The 19,674-nt window shown below is 37.4% G+C and overlaps 1 protein-coding gene across 2 annotated transcripts in view; it reads left to right on the top strand.

The window, feature by feature from the left end:
* LOC136691777 (membrane-spanning 4-domains subfamily A member 4A-like) overlaps nt 1–11,761 on the top strand; it is a 38,410-nt gene extending 26,649 nt beyond the window's left edge. Inside the window, exons 1-8 of one of the 2 annotated variants that reach the window (XM_066664551.1) lie at nt 4,996–5,068; nt 6,064–6,250; nt 6,833–6,946; nt 7,039–7,095; nt 8,282–8,410; nt 8,645–8,758; nt 10,005–10,091; nt 11,144–11,752. In XM_066664551.1, the coding sequence (XP_066520648.1) occupies nt 6,089–6,250; nt 6,833–6,946; nt 7,039–7,095; nt 8,282–8,410; nt 8,645–8,758; nt 10,005–10,091; nt 11,144–11,257 (777 nt within the window). In that variant the 5' untranslated portion in view covers nt 4,996–5,068; nt 6,064–6,088 and the 3' untranslated portion in view covers nt 11,258–11,752. Of the gene's footprint in view, nt 1–4,995; nt 5,069–6,063; nt 6,251–6,832; nt 6,947–7,038; nt 7,096–8,281; nt 8,411–8,644; nt 8,759–10,004; nt 10,092–11,143 lie in introns of those variants that run through there. The other variant, XM_066664553.1, reaches the window with a different exon arrangement.
* The last annotated feature ends 7,913 nt before the right edge of the window (nt 11,762–19,674 follow it).

The following is a 19,674-nucleotide window of genomic DNA, read 5'->3' as shown; positions in this document are numbered from 1 at the left end:
CAGCTGTAAATCCATTGCTGAACTGGTGAATTTTGTTCACTGTTAGAGTATGGATTCCATCAACCTCATCAGACAACTGTAAAAACAAAGCAGAACACAATAGATGAAAGCTTTATTATAATAATCCAATAAATTATATCAATAAAGACAATAGTGTAGCGCAAATAAGATAGAATAAGGAAACAATATTAGACAAATATTAATATAATAGAATATTAATAATGGTCTTACAGTAAAAAACTAATATAAATCTAGTATTATATTATAGTATTATATTATAAATCTTATAATACTATTATACATATTATATATAATATTTTCAGAATTAAAAAAGATATCATAATACTTATATGATGTTGGTTCACTTGCTACCAGCACTGGGCATTTGGTGACAATGCTGTTGATGCATCTGTTGACTTCCTTGCCTGATAAAATTACCGAAACCTTCAGATCTCTGCAACATTGAAAAGTGGCACATGTTCTAGCATTTGCTTGAGTGACATATGCAAGGTGTGCTGGAGGATGGACAGTATTGACTCAAAACACATATGCTTTCATTAATAATCAGACCACAGCAAATACGTTTTAAAATATTATTACTAATTCTACAACATAATAAAATACATACTTGCATTAGTGTTCCCCACAACATTTATATTTCACAGTTAAACCTTTGGGAACATGAACATACTCCAAGTTAGTTGGATACCTGAGTGGGAAAAATTGTCAGTCTAGCAAAATATTGTATCATATGTAAATGTTTTGGTGCACCTGATAAAATTATATGTATTGGTTTTCTAAGTAAAAGTAATAACAGAGTACAATACATCAATATTTTATACACAACTTCAGATAAAAGTACAGTTCATCTGATGATTTTCACATATTTGGAAAAGCACAAATGTGGCCTGTGCAAATAGTATTGTATGGTTTTACTTTCCAGCCCAACACTCCTTTTGATATTTGGCATTTTTAGCAAGGTGACTTGCATGTAACTGCATCCCAGACCTGCTGAAATAAATGTCAAAAACATTACTGTTAATAATGTAATATTACTTTGATTTTTTTTTATACAGAATGGGTTAACTATTATTCTCATCTACTCCTTCACTTGTCTTCACTGAGATGCTAACCTAGCATAGCTGTTGCTTTGCTAGAGCTCTTTAAATACGTATACTTTACCAGAATGAGTGGAACTAATGTTTTATTAAGATTAAATATCACTTACCTCTGAATATACGAGCCTCCTCCGCTGTTTTAGTAATGCCTGCTTCCACAAACCGTTGAAAAATCATCCACTGAAACTTATTTTGACACTGTATTCAAGCTCTCTCTCTCTCTCTCTCTTAACTGATATAAAACGCATTCCGGACATCCACCGACAATATTAATTTGACCCAAAATAACAGACACATTTTGGACGTCCACTGACGTTAACTGGTCCTGAAGTAACTGACTTGTTTAAAACTGATGTTATCAGTTCATCCCAATGTAACTGACTTGTTTTAAACGCCTTTCGGACGTCCACTGACGTTAGCAATTGGTCCCGAAATAACTGAATTGTTTTCAATGCATTTTGGACGTCCATTGACATTATCAATTGGTCCCGAAATAACTAACCTGTCTTCAATGCCTTTCGGACGTCCACTGACGTTAGCAATTGGTCCCGAAATAACTGACTTGTTTTCAATGCATTTGGGACGTCCATTGACGTTATCAATTGGTCCCGAAATAACTGACCTGTTTTCAATGCATTTCGAACGTCCATTGACGTTATCAGTTGATCAAGAAATAACTAACCTGTTTTCAATGCATTTCGGACGTCCATTGACGTAATCAATTGGTCCCGAAATAACTGACTTGTTTTCAACGCATTTCGGACGTCCATTGACGTTATCAATTGGTCCCGAAATAACGAACTTGTTTTCAACGCATTTCGGACGTCCATTGACGTTATCAATTGGTCCCGAAATAACTGACTTGTTTTCAATTAATTTTGGACGTCCACTGACATTTAAAATATGTCCTTGATGGACCGACTACTTTTAGACCTTTTTTGAACGTCCAGGGACGTCCCTTGTTTACTGGGAATGAACTTCCACTCTTTGGATGAACCTTCAGATGCCATTGGGCAGACACAGACTTGCTGTCCTCAGTTTTGCCTCCTCAAAAGACTGTTGGATATTGTCTGAGGAATGTAACGTTTTAACTGACTACTTGAAAGGCACCATTTCATATGTGATGCTGTAGATTTGTCTTTGAGTGAGATAATATTGATACAAAAATATTTACTAAAAAAGACATTTGACCTTTGATACAGTATAGTATTTTGGGACAAGAACATTGCATAGGGATGGAAGTGGGTGGATGAGATACAGACATAGAATTGATGATTTATTTAAGAGACATTGATTGTTAATGATGCTAAACGTCTAAAATATAGCTAGTCTTGTATACTGCAGTGATATTAACAGTTTAACTTCATGGTGGCCATTGTTTTACAGAGCTGCAAGCACTTGAGGACCTTAACTCATACAGTTTTCTTTTGTTAAGAGTAAAAATAACAGAAGAATTAGGATCTGTATTAGAGAGTATATGCATGTTTTGTTGGTTAATGCCAGTCTTGCTGCTATTCATTTGTCAGCCGATTTTTTTTAATTTAATTTTATTTATATATTTATTTATTTTTTATTTGTTATATGGGCTCCCATCCCACCACCTTCAGCCCTTGAACCTTGAAGGAAATTCCTTGATTAAAATGGTTGAATTGGTGACTGTCTGTGTTGGTGTGTTCTCCCTGTGTCTGCATGGGTTTCTTCCGGTTGCTCAGGTTTCCTCCCAGAGTCCAAAAACACACATTGGTAGGAGGATTTGTGACTCAAAAAAGTGTTGGTTTGAGTGAATGTGTGTCATTCTGTGAAGGACTGGCGCCCCCTCCAGGGCGTGTTCCCGCCTTGCACCCAATGATTTTGATTAAGCTCTGAACTCACTGCCACCCTGAACTAGATGAGGGGTTACAGACAATGAACAATGTAGATGGTTAATTGGATCAGAAAACTTGTTTTCAGACTTTCCCAAGTCATAGTGATTGTTTTTTGTGTGATTTGTGATATGATATGGACAGAGCAGTGTGAACTCACCCAGTCATTCACACACTCTACCTATGGACAGTTTCACTCACACATCCGCAATAGTGGGGTTGATAACTGAACATACATTGGATTGATGTGAGTTGAGTTGTGGAACCGATGAGAGAGCTCGGTGCTACCTCTGCACAGAGTAAATACTGTGATCAGTCATGTTGTTTGTCCTGGAAATAAAGTCTGTAAAATATGTGAAGGTCTTTGTTTTGCTCGTTCACATTGTTCACTTGACTGAGGATGATTACTGGATGTTAACTTACAGAAATACAGATGAGTTCTATAAAAGCTGCCCAGAAATATGATGTCAACTGTAAACCTGAATTGCTGGAGTCATGGAGGGTGTCCAACATTCGCTTCCTGGGCATTAACATCAAGGATGATCTGACATGGAGCATTACTACAACAGCAGCTGTATAGAAGGCAAAGCAGAGACTGTATTTTATTGAGAGTGCTCAGGAACAACCAACTGACACAGAAACTCCTGGTATCCTTCGACCACTGTTCTATTGAGAGAATTCTGACCTACTGTATGTGTGTGTGGTTTTCCAGCTGCACAACAGCAGAGAGGAAAAATGCTCCAGAGGGTCATCTTCATAGCTCAGAAGATCATTGACTGCCCTCTCCCTTCCCTGGAGGACTTGTAAATTACTTGTTGCATCAGGAAGGCACAAAATATTCTCAGGGACCCATCCCATCCTGGACACTGCCTTTTCGAGTTGCTACCCTCTGGCAGACATTACAGGGCCAGAACAAGCAGATTAAAAAACAGTTTTTAGGCTAGAGCCGTTATTGCACTTAACAATGCACAATTGCTGAATGTGGATGAGCAGTGCACTGATTTATAAATGTTTTTTTTTTATTTGTTTAGTGTTATATAATTGTTTCGTGTTAAATGTCCAGTGTCTGTGTTAATATTTCCACTTGAAGAAAGCATTGCACTTTTTTTCAGTTTTGTTGTACTGGTACAATGACACTAAAGACATGCAATCAATTTAATAACTGAATTTATTTGGATCATGCCCAAAACTCCTCCCCCCTGGACTTTATATACCCTTCAATCTCACATCACCTTCATGACATACAAGTCACTCCCACCTCTGCCCCCAACCACCCCCCCCCCCCCCCCCCACACACACACACACTCTTCTCAGTTTGCCTCCCCATTCCAACATTCATGGGTGTGGTGTTCTTACTAACAAAGATACAATATATTCAAGGAAACCAAAAATATGATACACATGCTGGAATAGGGCCTCAGCCATTAGAAGTGCAGTTCATAGCTGGAAAAACGGGATGAACTGTCCACCTTCTGAAAAGGTGCAAAAACCTGACGGACGAATTGTACATGAGTTGAAAACTGGGTGTAGATCAATGTAAGCTGTGAAAAACCTGCTTAAGGTCTTGGAGGATTCAGTCAATCGAGGATCGAAACACAGAGGGGGCATTCATTAAACTGAACGGCATGACCAACTCCTTGTAGAGCCCTATAACGGCATTAATAAATAATGTAACAAAAAGAAAAGCTGGTAAAGACATTTAATGATGGTAATGACAGGTTTGAAATTTCGCCATCAGATGTTTGGAAAATATTAAAAATATAAAATTTAGAAATTAAGGCTAAATATTAAGAATATTTATGAAATTAAGAAAGTGATTTTTACAACATGATTTTAACCTTAATTTGGAAAAAAAGTTCCAATTTGAGGCTTTTCCAGGACCTGCCTATTCATTATTCTTTGGAAGTCCCTCTTCATGCACATGCACACACACACACTTCCTGTTTCCCAGAATCTACGTTTCATGAATGATAGGGAGTGTAACCCCTCCTCCCTCTGAAACCCACTCTTCATAACAGACAGCGCCAGACAGCAGAGGTTTTACAGGAGTCCTTCAGACAACAACACACCAACAGCGCTTCAATTCAGGTAAATCCAGAGCCTGCTTTTCTCTTCCTCTTTTTTACACTTTGTTTTTATTTGAACACAGAAAAATCACCACTTTCCCGCAGCAGCTGTTGTTTACACTCTCTCGGTCTTTCACCAGCAATGGACCGATAGTAATACCTCAGAATTTACTCAGTGTCTTTAAGTACCTTTCAGTTTTAACAGGGTTTATTCCTTCTCTTCTGAAGCTGCTTTCTTTGAGATGATTTTGAGTGTTTTTGCAAAGCAGAGACATGTGCCTACTTGATCACCACAGTACTGGTAACAGTCTGTGTTTATTTATATGATGATCTCTCATTTCCTTACGGTCAGAAAAAATTGTCACTCTAGTGGTGCCCTCAAGGGAACATGTTCAGTAACTTTAGGTAGGTAACATAACTGTGCCTTATTCTATTATAATTTTGATTTTATAGTTGTGTTCATTTAATTTTTTACTCGTTTTTATTACAGTTCTGTAGTGAAATCTTACAAATATCCCCCTCTTTTTCTGGAGAAGAGAATGTAATGAATCTTTAGGGAACACAACTGGTCATAACACCACTGCTGTACCTTTAAAGATACATTTACATTGTTTGTACCTTTAGTCACAATAATGCATTTCAATTGTACCCTTTTTCTGAGATTGTGTGAGAAACATGAATGAGAAAGATAAGGTCTGATTTACTTGATGACCATCTTTTTGTTTCTACATTCACCATCCATTCTTTCAGCTCCACAGCACTTTACTGTTCTAATATTAAAAACTGTAGTCCTACTGTTACTCTCTTTACATCTTTAGTCCCTTTTATCTATGATCTTCAATTCTCAGGGCCCCCTCAGAACAGGTGGAGTGTTAATTAATTGTTGGATCATCCTCAGCGCTGAAGTGACACTCACATGGTGCTACTGCTGGAGTTTTACAAGTAAATGTTTTAATGTTTTAGCTGCCAGGTGCATTCCCTTGTACTGACAGTGTTTTAAATGTATGGTTTTCTCAGGTGAATAAATCAGCTGGAGTTAAAGATGTCTGCCCCTGCTGTACCTCTCACCAACACTGGGCCTGGCTACACCATCGTGACCCATGTATTTCCACCAGAAACAACAACAACAACTCAACCCGGACAGAACACACCCAGTAACAGCCTCCTGCAGCGGTTCCTCAAAGGAGAACCCAAAGCTTTAGGGGTAAGAGGGGCAACTTCACCTGTTTGTAATTTTCTGATTAACAGACCATACTTTTTAAACAAATATTAAGCTTACTGCAGTGGTTTGGTCTTTGGTCTTGACTCTGTAAATAGAACCTTATATCTCATTCATATTATGTCATGCTTAGAAATATTTTGAACTATAAAAGCCCCAGCTGCCCCTGCCATCACACACCAGAGGGTAAAACAGTTGAAATAACTGATTTAATTGGCAGTGAGTGCATTGTTAAAAAGTAGAAACACTTGGAAAAACAACATGAGAAAGTAAAAGCAAAGTTGTGATTTATGGAAAGTCTGGAGGAGGGCCAGGACCTTCCCAGAAATGACCTCCAGGGAGAAGTCACTGCCAGAAACACAGAGAAGGGGCTGAGGGAACCAGCTTCAACATGTTATCTCTGTTTTTAAAGGAAATACAGCAGTAATGTCAGAGAAAAACCTTACAGTTTCACAACACAGCAACTTTTCATGTTTTCAGCTATTCATGCTTACATTAAGCAATTTTTACAAAACATATATTTACCCATACTGAAGTTAATCTAATCTCTACCTGTTTTCTCCACAGACTTTCCAAATAGTGACAGGTTTGATTTTATTCTTATTAGGAATCGTACTATCAATTAACGCTTGGCCCTCTTTAACAGTCATAACTGGGATGTTCGTCTGGGCTTCTTTGCTGGTGAGACTTTTACATTCCATCCAAACAGAGACCTACTTATACATATTTTCCAGTGTTAGTTACAGTATGCTCATGTTTCTTCTCTTCCTCAGTATATCACCGCTGGTGCTGTGTCTGTTTCAGCAAGTAAGAATTTTAAGAAGGGACTGGTACGTAATACACACAAGTGCTATTATTGTTTTCTTTCTGGGTATTCCCCCAGAACACTAGATAGAACTCCCCCAATCACACACAGCGCCATTTACCCTCCAAGACAAGTCAGGGATCACCTCTATAAACACCCAGTACTGAGCCAGCAGTATAAGGGCAGGGCAAAAAGTCTAAAATTTTAAGTAAAGCATGCAAGATTTTCAACAAGTCTTTTTGCCCTGCCCTTATATTGCTGGCACTATGTGCACTGCATAGGGCTCCACAACTTAAAAAAGGCCCCCTTGTCGCCTCCTCGTCTCAAGTTAAGGAGAGGTAGTGTATCATCAGAAGATGAAGAGAAAATATCCTTCAGGAACTTAAAGGAGGGGAAAAAAAGACTCCACAAGACTGAGCTGCAAGAACAGAGGTAACCTGGGACTTCTCCAGGTTGTATTATTAAAAAATAATGATCCATGGGCATAGCCATGGGAATATATTTAGAGGTGACATGAACTGTGCAGAAAAATGAAAATGAACATAAACTGATGTTTTATACTGTCAAGTACTCGTTTAAACTTCACCACACATGACCTTAAACATTGTGTAGTTACTTCCAAGTGTGAAGTTCGACTTTGAAGTTTCAGTTCCACATTAAATGCTGTCACGATATTCACACAATTACACTACCACCAGCATATTTGACGATTTCGTTAACTCCTCAAAGAGTGAAGCAGTGACAGATGCTTGAACAAAACTTCTGCCACATTTAAGGTGACACAAAACTGCAAGCTGGAGATTATACAGTTACATTTGATTCTTTTTCTTCCACCTTAAGGGCTGTGTAGTGCTTTAATAGTCTAAAGGTGAAAACAGCACAGCAGCAGCTCTCATCGCTTGTGTCAGTAGGTCAAAGAGGCACAACGTGTCTACACTTAAGATGTGTTGTAGGACTCTAATGATGAGAAGATTGACAACATTGTTTTTCTTTCAGCTGAGTGTTTTCTTCTACTTTGTCTTCACATGTACATAATTCTCACTTTGGTTCTCTTTATTTACGGCTCTGGATTTAGACATTCTGAGCTTGATTTACCTTATTTCAGAACTAATGAAACATTTGGCAAAGAACAAAACTTCACTGAGAACAATACTGACTGAATGTGGCTTATACTGGCTGTTTATTGAGGGTTTTTCCTGTTTTCTGTCCAGGTGACGGGCTCTCTGGTGATGAATGTGCTCAGCGCCGTCGCAGCAGGAATAGCCATCGTCTTGCTGTCTTTGGATTTATCTGTTTTTTCAGGTCCTAGGTGCAGATACAGCTATAGCTGCAGGAGTGAGGTAACTCTCTTTTATTGTTGTCCTATTTGCATGAGCATCACCCTATGGTGAATAAACTGGTTTAGTCAGGTACTTCAAAGCAGTTTGATTCTTAATCTTGTCTGAGGTACACTTCATGGTAACAATGTAGAAGTAATAAATGATCACTTTTATAGATACAGTTTGTTTTTGGTGGTAGAATGTGAGTGCTTGTTCCTGTAAAAGATTGAATGATGAAACAATGATGTCTTTCAGGGTTTGGTTGATGGGATCAAAGGAGTTCTGTTGGTTTTCACTATCGTTCAGTTCATCGTGTCCATCCGCATCTCTGTGTTTGCCTGTAAATCCAGCTGTAGCAACGAACCAGTGGTATTAACACACACACACACACACACACACCCACACACACACACGTTATTAGATCCAGTACCATACAAACACTCCATGGACATTAGCTGCACGGGTTTCTGTTAATATATCCCATTCATCTTGGATTCAGTGTGCAGTACATGTGCAGTTACAGTGTGTTATATTGTGTACATAATGCCTTATAAAGCTTGGCAACAGTGTATGACATCACAACACCAGGTTCCATCTGTCCATGCATCTCATTGTCAGGGCCAAGCCTGTAATACACCTGAGAGTGTAGCACCGTGTCAGTGTTAATGTTTTGTGTCACTAAAGTGTGGAACATATTTTTCACTACAATAAAACTAACCACAACACAAAGCCTAAACCCCAGCCCTCATTCAACACTAAGAATCAGACCAGGAACACTTTACACTTTGCATCACACTTCCTTCAACTCTAACCTTTACATCAATATACAGTACCAGTCAAAAGTTTGGACACATCTCATTAGTGATTGGTGGAGTAGAGCTAGTCAATGTATAGAACTATGTACCAGCCCCTACTTCTGCACAACCCCAGTTACAGTCTCAAACACATTAAGAAGGGATCAGTTCTACAGATTAACTCTCGACGAGGCGACGGCTGTTCACTGAAAACCATTCCGGGTGATGACCTCATGAAGCTGACTGAGAGAACAGCGAGAGTGTGCAAAGCTGTAATCAAAGCAACAGGGGGCTACTGTGAAGAATCTAAAGTATAAAACATATTCTAGTGTGTTTAACACTTTGTTGTTTACTACATAATTCCATATGTGTTACTTCATAGTTTAAATGTCTTCCACATTCATTTACAATATAGAAAATAATAATAAAAAACAAAGAAAAAACACTGAAAGAGAATGTGTTCAAACCTTTAATTGGTACTGTACATTCACAACATGTGGGAAATGGCTCAAAACAAAGGAAATCCTCCCTGAGAGGCGTGTCCAAACATTTGACATGTACTGTAACTCTCACACCACATAATTAACACAATGCGTTTACACAATCTTAACACTACATCATGGTGATAGTAGCAGTATGTTTATTTCCCACTTTAGAGGTGCAAAAATGAGACATTGCTCCAGGTTGGCAGATGTGTGTATTACATGTTTTACACCTGAAATAACAATGTCTTTGAGCAGAACCCTGTAGTGTTCATGAAGACGGTTCACATGTGTTTGGTTTCTGCTGCAGTATTCATCACATTCTCTGTTTGTTTGTAGGTGAATGTGACTGTGGTTGCAAACCCTGGAGGATACAACTCAGTGGTCAATCCGTTACCTCAGGTACCTGCCCCCAGCAACCAACAGGTCAGAGAAACCTATTTTTATTTATTTATTTATATATTTATTTATTTGACATTGACTGTACAGCAACATTGGGACTGTAACATACAATTATTCATGAAAACCAGGTTCTCTGTATACAGTATTTGTAACAGAAATCTAATTGACAACCTTTGTCCATATAAATGTTTATTTGTTTGTTTGGCCTTGTTTGATTAAAAAGGGAGGGATGGAGAAGGAAGGGGACAGAAAGGGAAGAAAGGGAGAGAAAACAGTTATATTTGAGAGCAATATTTTTTTTAAACCATAATTTAATACTTCTACTAAAAACAGTTAAATTCGACTGTGTTTTCATCTCAATGGGTGAACAGTTCTAAAGTGTTTCTCCTTTTGAACTGATTGTCCAACAAAGGTTTTGCACAACACGACACGACATTTACCATCTGTTGAAGCCCGTGTACTAACTCTACTAGTGCATTCATGTCTTACAACAAACCAATTAAGCCAAAGCAAGTGTCCCCTACAGGGGTCACTGTGGATACAAAATCATTTTAAGACACTGCTGCCAACTAAGAGAAATAAATGAGACAGATACAGATTAATAGCAGTGGAGCAGTGTTTATTATAAGGGAAAAATGGTAAAAACAATCCAGGGTCAGTAAATACAACAAGGGCAAATCAGGAGAATAGAGAGAGAAAACAAACTCAAACAGCAAATCCAGAAAAAGCACAACCTGACAGAACACCGGGTTATAGTGCCTCTCTCTTTGTTGTAATTTGTAATACGCATAAAATATTTGTGTAATATATTCCGTGTCAATATTCCATGGTGGTTGACAAGCTAATTAGTTTGTGAACCACTGCGGATACAGAATGACACGGCTTTATCTACTTTATCTAGTAATCTACTTTGATTTCAGAGTATTAATTAAGATATACTGAGTTACTACCGATTAAAAGCTGTAAAATTACATTAAAGTGTCTCACAGTGTATTTAAAGACATTTCCATCAACTGAGCTGCAAGTAGCTTACACAGATTTCCTAATGTGTGTGTGTGTGTGTGTGTGTTTTGCAGTGGATGTACACAGCGAGTGGTGTGTCCTCCAGCAGTCCTCCAATGGAGAATCCTCCGATGTACAGTCCTCCAGAGTACAGTGAGGTCAAAGGCCAACAGGGAAGCAGCGAGTAAAAGAAATCAGTACCACTTTACTGTAGATCACTGTTAATAAGGCTACATTAGATTAAGAATTTGAAGGGAATTCCAGACACTTTTTAAAATTTTAAACTTTAACGTATTTCTTTATAGATTTTATAGATATTTACACATCTGATGTAAATACTGTGTAATCATAACACAAATGTTACCCAATACCCAAACACCAAAGCACTAACTGACCCAGGGTCTGTTGGGTTAATGTGGTGTGATGTAGCTCTATCACACCATAGCACTGTATACATTTAATTTAAGACTCTGTTCTTCTTTTGTTTTTCAGTGATTTTTGTTTTCTCTGATCTTGCAGCGGATGTTTTATCGTGATGTGTGTGTCATCACTGTTTCATTAAATTTAAGATCTTACTTTTTTAAATTCCAAAATGTATATAAAGCTTTAACGGCTGTGGTGATTTTGCTGACTTTTCTGATGCAATATATTTTTCTAAATGAATAAATGTATCATATTAAGGTTTTTGCCCATTTCCATATTTTCAGTTATTCGTACAATCTGCGTACTCTATTAAAATTTTATTTATTTAAGTTATATGATGAATTGGTCTAATTTACCCCAACTTCGATCTTGTTCTCATTCATGACTAACACTTCAGAACTGAAAGAAGGCAACTCAAAACAAAGTGGAGGAAATGTGAATTTCACAATTTTTACATGCAATTAATTCTTCAGCAATAGAACCAAAACTTGACGAATGTGATGAATGTGAGTTTGGAAGTTGGGTGTGTAAGTCAAGAGATTATCAGTGTAAGTTATGAAAAACTTGCCTAACATCTCATTATCAGGATATCATTAATCAGTGTTTGAAACACTGAAGGGGCATTTCTCAAACCGAACGGCATGACCAACTGTGTCCCTATAATTGCATTAAATTTGTATATATAATATACAAAAAAAGATGGTAAAGTGAGGTAAACCTGTGACTGTTCTTCTCCAGGTTGTATTACTAAAAAATTAATAATCTACGGACATAGTCGTGGGAATGTATTTAGAGGTGGCATGATCTGTGAAGCTACTTTCCACAACCTTAAAAGCCTTGCAGCGCCACAGTATCATGAACCAAACCAAAGCAGAATAGTGAAAATGAACATATACCGATGGTTCAATATGGTCTAGTACTCATTTAAACTTCCCCAAACACACCAGCACACATTAAATGTTCCTTACTATTCATGAAGTAGCTATTTCCAGTTGAGAAGTTGACTTCTTCAAAGTTTCAATTCCACTTTAACTGCAATATTCACACTATCACCAGCATAGTGTGAACCAGACGCCTCAACAAAACTACTGCAACATTTAAGGTGAAAGAAGTAGAAACAGCTATGTTTGCATATTTCCTCCATCTTAAGGGCTCTTTATATATATATATATATATATATATATATATATATATATATATATATTGTTTGTTAACACCTCATTTTGTTTTGTCTTTGGTCAAATAATGTACTAACATTCAGTATTTAGTTATATTATTAAGCCAAAATAGGAGGAAGAAAATTCTAATGTAGAGTCAGGTGCAACTGCCAAAAAATCTTATCAAAATTTAGCTTAGGGCTTCAGGAAGTTCTGGAACAGCTCCACATATAATTATACTAAATCTTTTACTAAAGATCATAGAGAGAATACAAATAACTCACCCTAAATTGAACATTAATTCATTCATTCATTATTTGAAACTGCTTATCCACACTGTAAAAAAGAAACAACATTAAAAAACAGTCAAATGTCTGGCAGCAAAAGTTACCAAACAAGTCCCGTAAAATTACAATAAAATACTATATGTAATTTAACAATTCATCACTGTAAAATCACAATCTTTTGCTGTATATGTTCTTTGTAATTTTACAGCCAAATTGTAGTAAAATTATGAGATTTCATCCTTAAAATACATTATTAAAATGTAATAAAATCAAGGAAATACTGCAAAAATACATTTAAGGTCTGTAATTTGAAAGTTGCCATCTTTAAATAAAAGGGTTAGCTATGTTATTTCAAAGAATCATTCAGTCAATCTACAGCAAGAATCTGTCAAATTACAGGCTTTTTGAATTAAAAGAACAAATATTACTGTCTTTTAAATCTTATGTAGTGGAAATAGTATGCACATGTTGCGGTGGCATTAGCACTACATAGCGGGGTCAATGAAATTGTATTATTATTTTATTAATAATAAATTATTTAATTCATTTTGATAAACTCCATGTTTGGGAGCCATTAACTAATATGTAGTGTCTTTACCTGTCTTAATTTTAGCTTAGAGAAGTAGGTCATCTTCACATATTATACAGCAGAATTTAACTAAAATGAACTATTATTAATGAATTATGCTCATTGACCTGCCGTGGGTTCTTCATTTTGAAATGGAATTTGATGTCACGCCTTCGTCCTGTCATGTCTGTTGTCCCCGGCCATGTGCTTTTAGCACATGGCTATGTTTTGTTTATATCCTTGTCTCCACCCTCGTCCCGCCTCCTCGTCCGTGTCATGTGTTAACCCGTCCTCGTTATCTGTCCAGGTGTGTCTCATTTGTGTCTGTATTTAAGCCCTCTTGTTTCACGTCCTGTTTGTCGTACATTTCACATTTTTCACATTTCACATTTCTCATGTCTCTAGTCGGTCGTGTTTTCTTGTCTGTCCGTCTGTCTCCACAGCTTCTCCCCATCTCTTTTCCTTTGTCGTTGTTTTCGCTTTTTGTCCGTCTGTCACGCTTGCCCTGTCTAGTTACCCGTGTTTAATTTAGCCTGCTTTGCTCCGTTTGTTTTCGTTCTTTTTAAGTCTCGTTGTGTTGTTATAATCCTTTATTAAATATACTGTGTTTTAGCGAGTGCGTCCGCCTCCCTCAATCCGCCCCTCGCTCCTGACATCTGAACTAGAAGTTATAATTCCATACAAGAAAGGTGCACACACAAACAAATAACCAAGGCTTGGTTTTATCACACAACTAGTTTATTAATTGTAATATCAAATAATGAATATTAATTAGACATTCATATAATGAAATGGATTACAGCGATAGATGAGGGAACAGGGAGATTAATATATGAGGGAATTTCTCTATGATAATTATTACCCTAAGAAAGGGTATTGTTTATCCTAGCAAACTTTCAGTACCAACCCATGAGCCATGAGAGACATGAGACCATGTGACCTTACGTATCCAGAGATGGACAGGGAGCATGTTGCTGATGGTGCCTTCTGGCACGACTTCCTGGGGAATTGCCTTGTAGCTTGCAGCCACAGCCATTCCTTTTCTCCTGAGGCTTTCAGATGCAGCCGTCAAAGCTGGTGGCGTTCTGAAGGTCTCTGTGGGTATTCTTGGTCGTCGCTGATCTTCCGCCTTGTGAGAGAGAGACACGTCCATGCAGGTCTCTCCTGGGGCCTCAGAAGATCATTCTGAGGGTGCATGCGGCCGTCCTCTTCATGGCATTGTCGTCATTTTGAGGGTCAGAGGTCTAAGGTTGCCTTCATGCTCTGGGAGTGGCGTTGAAATTTTGCTAAGTTTAAACTATAGCTTTTCTTAATCTATAGTTTCTATCTGGACAACATTAATATAGGCTGTTGAAGAGAGCTATGAGAGGGCTCAGGAGAGCTCTCTGACCACCCTATCTGAGAAGCATTGTCTGCTGGAAGCAGGAGAGAGACGTATTTCAGAAAAACATCTTCCTCTCCAAAATTCTCTAAGAATGTGTCTCAGAGGAGTGTTAAAAAGAGTGAGTGCAAAACTCAGGTCATTTTACTTTTTAGCCTTGAAAAAGGCTAAAAGTGTAAACGCCCCAAGTGTCTGGAGCCTTGAAGTGAAGAGTCGAACAGTGGAGAAAAAGGGAAAGAAGCCTGTGTCGTTTGGCGCCACAGGGTTTTAACCAGAGTTTAGAAAACCCGCCCCGAATACCTGATTCGTCCTCAATGAGGGAGAATTGGAGCATTTCTTGCTCCTGATTGGCTGTTTCCTGTACCTTGGTAGTGGCATCACATAGAATTTATGACACTTGACAAGACAAACACTTGACCATCCCTGGTGAGTAAATATCCCAGGATTCTGGATCATACTTTGCAATATAAAAGATTATATGTTAACACAAAGTAATATCATTAAGAAAACAATGTTCTACATAATTATTAAGCAACTACACACAGTATGTGGCTACCTTGGTTCTACATGAATTCATATAAACAAAAATGACTTTAAACACATGTAAATTAATCCTACCCATTTTGATTGTCCAAATGGAATTAATTTCAAACAGTTGTTTAAAACATCAAATTGTTTTAAACCAATGGGAATTATGTTTTAATTAAAGTTAAACTGATCCACAGGAGTGTCTCTCTGCATCCTGCTTTTGAGAAGAGTTTCATGATCCCCCAAGACCCGGTCATAAACTTTCCTTGAAAGGACCTATAGTGTCAGTTTTATGACTCTCTAACACAGACAGCCAGGCACCAATTTGGGGTCAGTTCTTTTTGAAAAGCTTATCCTTAAATTCCAATCTTGCTTGGTGTGTATCTGAAGCGAGCTAAAGTTTGGGTATATCCAATACTCTCGGAAAGTCACAATTTCTTATTAGAAATTAATACACATTCATCATATCCACATACACTTATTACAAATTTTATTAACAGAACTTTGCCGGTCAATAAATGTCCTTATCCTATAAATGTACAGAGCATAACCATTAAATGTTGGTTAATGTGCCTACTAAATATTATTTTTATTAATACTATATTACTGTTTATCCATGAGGTCTCACTATTATGGTACTGGAGGTTTCTGGTTAAATACAGAAAAAAATATGTAAACGTACACAAATTGAACCCTATATAAAAGTCTGTTGTTTTAGTCTGTTAAGTTTTATTTTTCAATATACTTTCAGAAATGTTCAATTATCTAACAATTATATACCATAAAAAAACAAATTCAAACAAGAGATTTTCAGGCATTCATTGGCTGAACTGTCTGTGACTCCATCCAGGCAAACACGAGTTTGTCCAATCACTACACAGAACTGCTTGCTGACATAATTTTCTATTGTTTATGAGTTTATTCAGTAAAAAAAATAATACAATAAAATAACTGAGCTAATTTTGCAATTTACCACCTATTTTAAAGAAAAGAGTAACAAATTACTGAACAGTTTGTCATTATTAAATTATATGATTTTTCTAAACCTAGACATTTGAATGAATATATGCTAGGGTTTTTTTGTTATTATTGTATTCCCAGTGGGTATTTCTTTGTGTGCATATAAAGATCCAGCACACTGCTATAAAATAAGTAAAAAAAAATAAAAATGTTATGTTCAACATAGATATTAAAATCCTGTCCCTTTTGGATTGTTAGATTAACATCTTGAAGTTGTGGAGCATTCTTTCTTTGGGCAGCTGATGAAGTAAAGATGGTGGGTGACTTGTTAGACTTGTTGACTTGTTGACAGCCCTGTCCCTGTTTACATTAAATGACAAAAAGTAGTATAAAACAGAACAAATGAGTTGTTCATTAGGACCTTTTTTATTGTGTCAAAGGGGTCACATAGCATATTCTGAAGCTATTTTCAGGTTCAAATCCTGATGTGACATGTTAACCACTTTGCTTTATTTCAGTTTGTGACAGATGTCACTGTGGGCATACTCTTATTGGGTAAAGGAACTTTTTATCACTACTGTCCTATAAGGCCAAAGTAATTCATTTACTAAATAGGGGATTTAGCCCCTTAAATGCTTCACACTGAAGGGATTTACACATTTCTGAGGGGCACTTGTTGACAAAAAAAAAGACATTAAACCTAATCAACTGACCATAAAAAGTTACAGTTTAGTCACACTGAAGAATAAATATAATTGTTCTGCTTCTGTATTTATACTTTTATTGTTTGTATTTCTCACAATATTTTTCATTAAGTGTACTTAATTTGCATGCCATCAAATACTTACTACATATAAATACACATAAATGTCAGTGAATCTTTGTGTAATTTATATAGCTCTTTGTCTAGAGGGACTTTATAGTGAAACAAAGCTCTAAAAAAGTTTTAATGAGTGAGTGAGTAGTTGTGTATTTTATTTACCATATTTTACAGCTGGTTTGGTAACAGATGTATTAATTTGTATTGTATTGAATTTAAGAGAGGAAATGTAACAGATTTTTTTACTTAAAAACATAATTCTAGGTTTCATCAAATGCAGAAGCTACTGTTTGTGATTGAATGCCATTTATTTGATATGGAACTTAACATTGGCTATTTCCAAACATCCATCCATCCATCCATTATCTGTAACCGCTTATCCAATTTAGGGTCGCGGGGGGTCCAGAGCCTACCTGGAATCATCGGGCGCAAGGCGGGAATACACCCTGGAGGGGACGCCAGTCCTTCACAGGGCAACACAGACACACACACATTCACTCACACACTCACACCTACGGACACTTTCGAGTCGCCAATCCACCTGCAACGTGTGTTTTTAGCCTGTGGGAGGAAACCGGAGCACCCGGAGGAAACCCACGCGGACACGGGGAGAACACACCAACTCCTCACAGGCAGTCACCCGGAGCGGGAATCGAACCCACAACTTTCAGGTTCCTGGAGCTGTGTGACTGCGACACTACCTGCTGCGCCACCGTGCCGCCCTAGGTGCCATCATCTAATATTTTATTCAGAATAGAACACAAATCACAGATCAAAAGTTTAAACTGAGAAAATGTATCATTTTAAGGGAAAAATATGTTGTTTCAAAATTTCATGGTGTCAACAAATCCCAAAAAGTTGCCACAAGCACTTATGCAATCCCATACCATCAGTGATGCACTGAACGGAGCGTTGATAACAACTTGGGTTATCCTTGTCCTCTCTGGTCCAGATGACATGGCGTCCCTGTGTTCCATAAAGAACTTCATATAGTGACTCATCTGACCACAGAACAGTGTTCCATTTTGCCACACTCCATATTAAAAGACCCCTGGCCCAGTGCAACGTCTGAGCTTGTGGAGCTTGCTTAGAAATGGCTTCCTCTTTGCACTGTAGAATTTCAGCTGGCAACGGCAGATGGCACGGTGGATTGTGTTCACTGACAGTGCTTTCTGGAAGTATTCCTGAGCCCATTCTGTTATTTCCTTGACAGTGGCATTCCTGTTTGAGGTGCAGTCACGTTTAAGGGCCCGGAGATCACAAGCATCCGGTAGAGTTTTACGGCCTTGACCTTTACACACAGCAATTGTTCCAGATTCACTGAATCTTTTGATGATGTTATGCAGGGTTGATGATGATAACTTAAAAGTCTTTGCTATTTTACGCTGGGTAACACCATTCTGGTATTGCTGCACTATCTTTCTGAGCAACAATGGTGGAATTGGTGATCCTCTTACCATCTTGGCTTCAGAGAGACACTGATACTCTGAGAAGCTCTTTTTATACACAATCATGTTGTCAATTGACCTAATTAGTGTTAATTGGTCTTCCAGCTGTTCATTATATGCTCAATTTCCTTTTTTTGGGATTTGTTGACACTGTGAAATTTTGAATCAACATATTTTTCCTTTTAAATTTTACATTTACTCAGATTAAACTTTTGATCTGTCATCTATGTTCTATTATGAATAAAATATTGACACATCATTGCATTTAGTTTTTATTCGCAATTTGTTTAGTGTCCCAACTTTTTTGGAATCCAGTTTGTATAGCCCGCATGTTCTCGGTGCTCCGTCTGTCGTTTTTTGAGTCTGTTGTAGGAACTCAAAGCTAGTCCATTTTTAACGTTACTCTTTCCCACTGCTCTCACCGTTTACCGAGCAGTTTCTACACAGGACAACTCTGGAACATCATTTTACACATGGTAAAAAGAGTATGGCACCACATTATGTCGTACATTATAGAGAGTACTTTCCTTCAAACGTGTAAGGACATTTTCATCCAAAATTGCTTGAGTTGAGACGATTTCCAACTCTGAAATTAAAACTTCTTTCTTTTGTCATGCAACATAGGGCAGATATTGGGAAATATTCAAAGTTATTTTCAGAGCGTGATTCAAAATCTCTTACCACCGAGCGGCGTCACTACACAGTGAAACAGGAGAAATAAAACCACAGTAAATGGCGTTAGGGTAGAGGAGTCGACTCCACAAAATATCTATTGTAATGAATTCAAGAGTCTAATACAAATGAAGATCCCCTGGCGACAGCTCCATAGAACACAATTAATTCATCTTAACATTTTAAAGGCAGCCTGAATACGAATTTTGTAGTCTGCCATAAAGTAACCCAAAAAAACAGTACATTAGGGTTAAGGTTATTAAAGTGCAGCTATAAAGGGAAAGCAACAGGATGAAAATAGAGATTAATCTTAGAGGATTTCTCAAAAAAATTAAAAAACACGTCAAAATTATATAAAATT

Source organism: Hoplias malabaricus, chromosome 3, assembly GCF_029633855.1.
Source record: "Hoplias malabaricus isolate fHopMal1 chromosome 3, fHopMal1.hap1, whole genome shotgun sequence".
Classification (NCBI taxonomy): Eukaryota; Metazoa; Chordata; class Actinopteri; order Characiformes; family Erythrinidae; genus Hoplias; species Hoplias malabaricus.
The sequence above is the reverse complement of the archived record's forward strand: the minus strand, read 5'-3'. Positions and strand labels throughout refer to the sequence as shown.